An 8,175-nucleotide genomic window follows, 5' to 3' on the forward strand; every position below is an offset into this window, starting at 1 on the left:
TCCGTCCCCCGCCGCCGCCGCCGTCGGGGCTGACCAGCGAGTAGGTGACTCGGCCGTTGCGGCCCAGGTCGGGGTCCGAGGCTCGCACGCGGAGAAGCGAGGCCCCCGCCGGGTTGTTCTCCGCCACGTAGGCGCTGTACGACGCTTCGTCGAAGAGCGGCGCGTTGTCGTTGACGTCCGAGACCTGGAGCCGGACGGTCTGGGTGGTGGCGAGCGGCGGAGCGCCCTTGTCCGTGGCCGTGACCGTGACGTTGTAGTCGGGGCTGCGCTCTCTGTCCAGGGCGCCGGCGGTCACCAGCTTGTAGTAGTTCTTGGAGGACGACACCAGCTTGAAGGGCAGGTTGTCCGGAATGCGGCAGGTGTATTCTCCGTTAGCCGTGGCGTCTGGATCACGAACTTTAATCAACGCGATCACAGTCCCCGGCTTTGAGTGGTCGGGAATGGGGCTGGACACCAAGAGAAATATCAGTTCAGGGGTGTTGTTCTCATCAAGAATTTCTATCTGAACTATGCAGTGCGCCGTTTGACCACCGCCGTCCTTAGCTTCTATGAGCATGGTGTATTTTTTTGTTTCCTCAAAATCGAGAGTTCCTGTACTTGTTATTTCTCCATTCTCAGGATCTAAACGAGATGATATGCGAGCATTGTCCGGAAGGCTGGTGAGCGTGTATGTGATCTTTGCATTCAATGCTTCGTCTGCATCAGTGGCTTTCACCTGCACTACTAAGGATCCTATTGGAAGATTTTCCCTTAGGATGATCTGGTAGATATCTTCACTAAATACCGGGGTATTGTCATTGGCGTCAGCAACATTAATCCGAATGTGAGTGATTCCAGTTTTGATTGGATCTCCCCGGTCCAGTGCCATCAAGATCAAGTGATGGGAATTTTGTTTTTCCCTGTCAAATTTTTTTCCAAAATTATGCGTATTTGCTTTCATCAGGGGTATCTTTCATTGCCAAGGTAAAATACGGATTTTTGGTAATGTGGTAATTCTGAAGCGAGTTAACCCCAATATCTAGATCTTGTGCAGCGTCTAATGGAAATCGTGCACCGGGCACTGCAGATTCGGTAATTTCTAGATCAGTACTGTTTGTCTTGAAGCGTGGGGCGTTATAGTTAATGTCCTCGATTTCAACATTCACGTGGAAAACGTTCAAAGGATTTTCCACCACAGCTTCGAAACTGAGAGTGCACAGTGGTGCCTTCCGCATATTTCCTCCCGGTCTATCCGGTCACTCACATACAGGTTCCCATTTTCTCCCTTCACCGTGAAGTATTGCTTCTCCGAGCTCACACGGAGCCTGCGATCCGGCAGTTCTCCCACACACAGTCCAAAATCCTTGGCGAGATTGTCCACGAAGGACCCTTTGGCCATTTCTTCGGGGTCGAATAGCGAATCTGCGCCGAGGCAGCCCCTCAGAACGGAGAAAGGAAGAAGGGGCAGAACAGTACTTGCCTTCTGGCTGTTCTTGCCGGCCCCCGGTGTTTACTTTGTGCCGCTTTCATTCTTACACAGTCTGTTTTTGTTTCTTTCTTAGAAATCCCTGTATACATAAAATATCCTTGATAATGAGAAAATAAAACCACTTTCACACTCCCACTGCACACTTGAAACCCAAGAAAGGGTTTTTCGGAACAGGGAACTTGGCCAGCGCTTCTCCGGGTTTTCTTTTTAATCCGCAGATACTGTCTGAGCAATCGCGCTGCAGGAGGCGAAAATGGATCAGGACCCGCAGCGCCTCTCCTCACTGGCCAACAGCAGCACTCGCAGTCTCAGAGAGAGAGAACTGCCGGCGTAGTGAAATAATAAAGGAACATACAAAACTCTAGAAACTAAACTAGGTTCCTTAATATATATATATATATATATATATTGCATTACAAGTTTATAAAGCCGTGTTTGTCTGCATGTTCTCGTCTTAACCGGATTCATAAGGGATCACTTAGACACTAGGTAAGCTTCTCTGCCATCTACTCCCTCTACCTAGTAATCCAAGTCTGTTCCTTTTAAAAATTACGAAGAAAGCAACAAATATTTTATCAGTCCTGAACTATCCTCTAAAGAAAGACATCACTGGGAGACACTGACAACATATGGGGGACCTCTTCCGGTGTTCAGTCCTGTCGAAACTTGCTCGAACAGAATACCTCAGCACTCAGCAACAAGAGGCAGATCAGGGAAAAGTCTGGGTCACTTACTGAATCGGGGAGGCAACCTAGTGACAGAGGATGCGGAAAAGGCTAAAGTACTTAATGCGCGTTTTACCTCAGTATTCACAAGCAACATTGGCTACCAGACTACTGCACTTGGCATCGCAGTTTGAGGAGGAGGTGGGCAGCTGACAGTGGCAAAAGAACAGGTTATTAGAGGCTATTTAGAAAAGCTGGACTTGTACAAGTCTATGGGGCCAGATGTCATGCACCCGACGGTCCTGAGGCATATGGCTAATGTGATTGCGGAGCCACTGTCCAATATTTTTTAAATCTCTTGGCTATGGGGAGAGGTCCTGGACAAATGGAAAAGGGCAAATATAGTGTCCATCTTTAAGGAAGGGAAGAAGGAGGATCCAGGGAACTACTGGTCAGCTTCACCTCAGTGCCTGGAAAAATCATGAGTATGTCCTTAAGGAATCTATTTCTAAGCACTTGGCAGTGATGAAGGTGATTAGGAACAGTCAGCATGGATTCACCAAGAGCAAGTCATGCCTGACCAACCTGATTGACTTCTATGACTAGATGACTGACTATGTGGATAGTTTTGATATAGTCTACCACAACATTCTTGCAAGCAAGCTAAGGAGGTATGCATTGGATAAATGGATTGTAAGGTGAACAGAAAGTTGTTTGACTGGTCAGGCTCAAAGGGTAGTAATCAATGTCTCAATGTACAATGGTCAGCCAGTATCAAGTGGAGTGCACCAGAGGCTGGTCCTGGGGCTGGTTTTGTTTAACACTTTCCTCAGTGATCTGGAAGATGGGATGGAGTGCACCCTCAGCAAGTTTGCAGATGACACCAAGCTGGCGGGGGAATAGTATATATGCTGGAGGGTAGGTCTAGGATTCAGAGACTAAACAAATTGGAGGATTGGATCACAAGAAATCTCATGAGTTTCAATAAGAACAAGTACAAAATCCTGCACTTGGGATGTAAGAATCCCATGCAGTGATACTGCCAGGGGACAGGCTGGCTAAGCAGTAGCTCTGCAGGCAAGGACCTAGGGGTTACAGTGGACAATAAGCTGAAAAGGAGCCAACAGTGGGCCTCTATTGTGAAGAAGGCTAATGGGATACTAGGCTGCATTTGTAGGAGCATTGCCAGCAGATTGAGGAAAGTGATTATTCCCCACTATTTGTCATTGGTGAGGCCACATCTGGAGTACTGTGTCTAATTTTGGGGCCCCCAATACAGAAAGGATGCTGACAAATTGGAGAGAATCCAGCAGAGGGCAAAAAAATGGTTAGAGGGCTGGAGCACATGCCTTAGGAGGATAGGCTGAGGGAACTGGGCTTACTGAGTTTGGAGAAAAGAAGACTGAGGCAGCATTTAATAGCATCCTTCAAGTACCTGAAGGGGAGGTTACAAAGAAGGAGGAGGTAGACTGTTTTAAATGATGGCAGGGGAGAAGAAAGATTAAGGGGCTCAAGCTGCAGCAAGGGAATTTTAAGTTAGATATTAGCAACAACTTTCTCACTATGAGGGTAGGGGAAGCACTGGAACAGGTTACACCCAGAGAGGTGGTGGAATCTCCATCCTTGGAGGTTTTTAAAGCCTGGCTAGACAAAGTCTTGGCTGGAAAGATATAGTGGGAGATGGTCCTGGTTTAAGAAGGGGGCTTCCTGAGGTCCCTTCCAATCCTTATTTTCTATGATTCTATGATTCTAGATGTTTTATGTTAATAAGAGATACCTTCAAGAAAAACTCAGTCTTTGCTGAAGAAGAGCGTGACAGGTGCTCAGGAAAGCAATAGATGTTGGAAATACACAGATGGTGAAGAAAATATAGTTAATTAACTGATACAATCATTTGTACACAGGGCATCAGTGGTTGCAAAATAAATTTAATATGCCTACTTGATAAATTTAAAAGTGAACTGAATATATGCTCTAATATTTGACCAAAGCATAATTCCGTGTAAAACTATCCAATGATTTTTAGTAAAGGATATTAACATCAACAATAACATAAATTGGGATACAATAGTAAATAACTCTGGTTGAAAACAAGAGTATAAAAGACACTGAGAAAATGTCACTGCAGCATTACTAAACCTACAAAACAAGTTTCTTGTTCTTTTTACCAGAATCGTGTATTAAGATTTAAGATTCACACCTGAACTCAACATTTTCTTCTTCTGTTTCATCTTTATGGAACTTTCAGGAAAAGTAGATGAAGTAAGCAGGAAGGGACTTTTGGAGAATAAAATCCCATTTTATCTTGGATCAAGCAGTTTCCAAGGAGAAAAAGTTATCTTCACTGTGACTCAAACTGTAGTGAAAAGTACTGCACAACCCAATATGGTGCAGCTGTATGGATCTTACAAGAGTTTTTTCTGCTGCCTAAGATTAAGGGAATATTTCCATGATGAAGAGAAACCTGCTTCAGACTGGATCCATACACAGCACAACAAGGACAGTTCCTGGACTCCACCTGAGAGCTGCAGCCCCAATCTGGATGTGTGTTTAGACTCTTTCTGCCTCCCTGCCCACTCCAAGATTGACAAAAAGCAAGTGTGTGTAGTGAATCAGAGCAGCCGCCGGCAGCCGCCCGACTCACACCGCTTACGTCGCCTAGATAGTGATGGACGACGCAGGCGAGCCTTTGTTCCATTACAGCTTCGGTTATAGAGTTGAGTATACGCATATAACTTCGGTTACAGAGTCGAGTACACGCACGCAGTTAGGTTACAACGAGATAATGACGGACGTGGCGCCGGAACGAACGGTCGAGTTTGCAAGACTTTCTACGTCAATATTTTACGCTGACGGGGTGATTGATTGGGAATTGATCAATTTCCCAATTCTCTGGTGACAAGCACAGGTGTTTCCTGTGGGATCCTCAGAGCTCTCCGACTTGGGTGGAAACCGTTAAACTATTTATAGGCAGAGGTGTTTGACAGGGATACCCAATGGTGAACCGTTATATGGAATCTTTAATTTTTGGCAGGTGGCAGCTCTTTGTCTCCTCAAGTTACAAGGTAGTGGGTTAGGTTTCTCTACCTGTTACGTGTGTGCTACGTGTGAGGAGCTTACGCTTATTTTTGGACCAATTATATATAGTTTCCCCTAGCATTTTATTTCAGCTGACCAATTATCTACAGTACTCCGGCCGCGTTTTGTTTCAAGGAATTTTTGGCAGGGATGTCTTTTAACCCTTAATCGTCAAAATGAGGATGATTTGAATGGTATCTCTTGCTCAGTGGCATGGGCACAATTTAATTGGGTTGTGACAGTGTGGTCTTTCAGAATAAAGAGACCATGCTTGGCCTTAAAAACAGCCCAGACATTATCATACAATAGGCTGATATGGGGGCTGCCATTGTTGTCATGGGCAATGCAGCATACATACAGGAAGCCAAGAGACGAATTTACAACACAGAGTTATACCAAGTCCAGACAAAGAACCACAGGACACAATATCAGAAGGAAGTAAATAACCAAGCTTCCAAGGACCCTAGCTTTGGAAACACAGGAGAGGATTACTGCTTCCTCCTCCTGGGACCCTACGCCAGGCAACTTTTACTTATTACCCAACAAACCTGGCAACCTAGGAAGCTGCATTGTCCCTGGCATTGGCATCATCATGGATGGAGTTTCTGGCTACATTGGCTCTACCCTATTTGCATATGACACCGGAATTGCCAGTTATTTGAAAGAGACCACGGATTTCTTTAAAAATCTGGGCTCTATTGACCAGCTTCCAGCAAATGCCATATTTGCTACCATGGATGGCACATGCATGGGCCCCAGTGTGCCAGCATATTTATGATGACAGACCTTTGACCCACTTTCTGCACAGATGCCTTTTTATTCCCAGGTATACTTCAGGTACATTGATGACATCTTCATAATATGCACATATGGGAAGGAGTATGATATCCAATGTTAATTCAGCTGCAACTCTACTAATGCTGTATATGCCATCACCTGCTTACACATCACCTACTTACAAAGCCTGTCTCTCTACATTGGATAGACAGGGCAATATCCATATGTAAGAATGAATGAACAGCAATTTGACATCAGCTCAGAAAGACAAAAAGTCTCTCCCAAAATTATTTAATACCCTTGGACATTCCACCCCTGACCTCAGGTTTGTTGCTTTTGGGCAGAAAAAAAATAAAATAAAACCAGTTTTAACAGGGATCGGTGGAACAAGAAATCATATACAATCTGTACTGTTAAGTATGGATTAAATAGGGACTACAGATTCTTATCTCACTAACTGCATTCGTTTTTGTGACCCCCTTTGTTTCTATGGATTCTTTGCTTGTATGCCTCTCACAACATTCCCCCTTCTCCTTCTTTATTCCCTCCTCCTTCTTCTTTCCTATCTATTATATTCTAATCACTCACTCCACTTTACGCTCTGCTCTATGCTGTCTCTCTCTCTCTCATATATATATATGAGAGAGAGAGAGAGAGAGTATTTATTGTATACTGTACAATAGTATACACTACTTTCTGCTCTAGTACCTTTCTACTGTAGTACCAACCAAACGCTATTCTTTCTTATCTATATAAAATGCTATATTTCTTACCCTGCCTTTCTACTGAAGCCCCAGCCAAATGTTCTCTGCTTTAGGTTTTGGAACCCAATACCTTACCAGAAGACCTCTACCAAGATTCTGCCCGATCTGATCTTTCTCAGTTCTTTGCAGCAGAAAAATTGCTTTATGATTTTTCTGTAGTAAAAAAATAATTGAAAAATAAAATCTGCCATTTTCCAAGTGGTACCTCGGGCCTAAAAAGGCTGAGAATTACTGCTCTGAAAACACTGTCTTACAAAGTCTTATCATAAGGACATACTTTAGCAGATTTTATGTCTATTGTGGGATATTAATTCCTGTGATTTAAAATTAAAATATATCGAAAAATGTAACCTTCAAATTGACGGTTGTGCATCGTTATGAGCATATAATATAAACAGTAATTAAAATACAGGCGAAAATACTAGTACCACCATTGATGCACATACTGGATGTAAGCTTTTTGCCAACTACTTTAAAAAAAAGATGTTTTCACAAAAGGGGGGGGGGGAAACACGCTTTTTTAGCCGAGGAAGGAAATGTCGTAAAAAATGTTTCTCAGCTGTGCTAAACATAATTACCTTATTTCATTTTCTGGAACACAGTAACACCACACAAGGAATACTGGAAATAAAACACTGAGATATACAGTTATCAAATCAGTATGAATATCTGGATTTCGAAAACTCACCTGAAGAGCCACTGGTCCTTCCTTATTATGTCATACCTAACAGCTGTATAATGAGTAAAAACAACCACTCAAACCAGTCAAAAAGTAGGAAAGAGACTGTTTTGGAAACCTAGATTAATTAGGGCAGAAACGAATGATATTATTTAATGGACATGAAGATCATCCTTTAAATTAAAATATTAAAAAGGAAAGATCACTCTCTGGGCTAAGGAAGGGCTGCAATACCATCAGTAAAACTGACTTCGAAAGAAACATAATATATCAAGCGCTCTACATAACACATTTATATGGCTCAAAAAATAGAGTAGCTTCTAATAGCAATCGACTAAAAATATTTCACAGAACAGATATTTAAACTCCCATTGGAATTCCATCTCCTCTTCCCACAACTCCTATGGAAGTTTTTTCCAACACCTCGTCAACCCATGTATTCCTATGAGAGGTTTTGCTGACAAGAAGTCAACCCGTTCCTTCCAATGGGAGTATATTCATAGGATAATTTTAAAAAAGTATTTAAAAAGTGAAAAATCCTTCTTGTTCCTAGGCACAAATGCATGCACTGTACTCTGCCAAACTGGCCATGCTGAAGTCAAGCTATAACATGCAGTGATTTCAAAGCATCAAAGGCTTTCTTCTTTCCATTCCATTCATTAAATATAAATTTAGACACTAACAATGATCCGAAAGACAGAAACACCAGAATGTAAACAAGGGCAACAGAATACAAAAACGTCG

The 8,175-nt window shown here is 43.0% G+C and overlaps 1 protein-coding gene across 1 annotated transcript in view; it reads right to left on the reverse strand.

The window, feature by feature from the left end:
* LOC102387569 (protocadherin gamma-B1) overlaps positions 1-8,175 on the reverse strand; it is a 15,632-nt gene that overhangs the window by 895 nt on the left and 6,562 nt on the right. Inside the window, 4 exon segments of the mRNA XM_014527092.2 lie at positions 13-926; positions 928-1,204; positions 1,207-1,389; positions 1,392-1,418. Of these exon segments, the coding sequence (XP_014382578.2) occupies positions 13-926; positions 928-1,204; positions 1,207-1,389; positions 1,392-1,418 (1,401 nt within the window).

The sequence above is a fragment of the Alligator sinensis genome, unplaced genomic scaffold (genome assembly GCF_000455745.1).
Source record: "Alligator sinensis unplaced genomic scaffold, ASM45574v1 scaffold1278_1, whole genome shotgun sequence".
Classification (NCBI taxonomy): domain Eukaryota; kingdom Metazoa; phylum Chordata; order Crocodylia; family Alligatoridae; genus Alligator; species Alligator sinensis.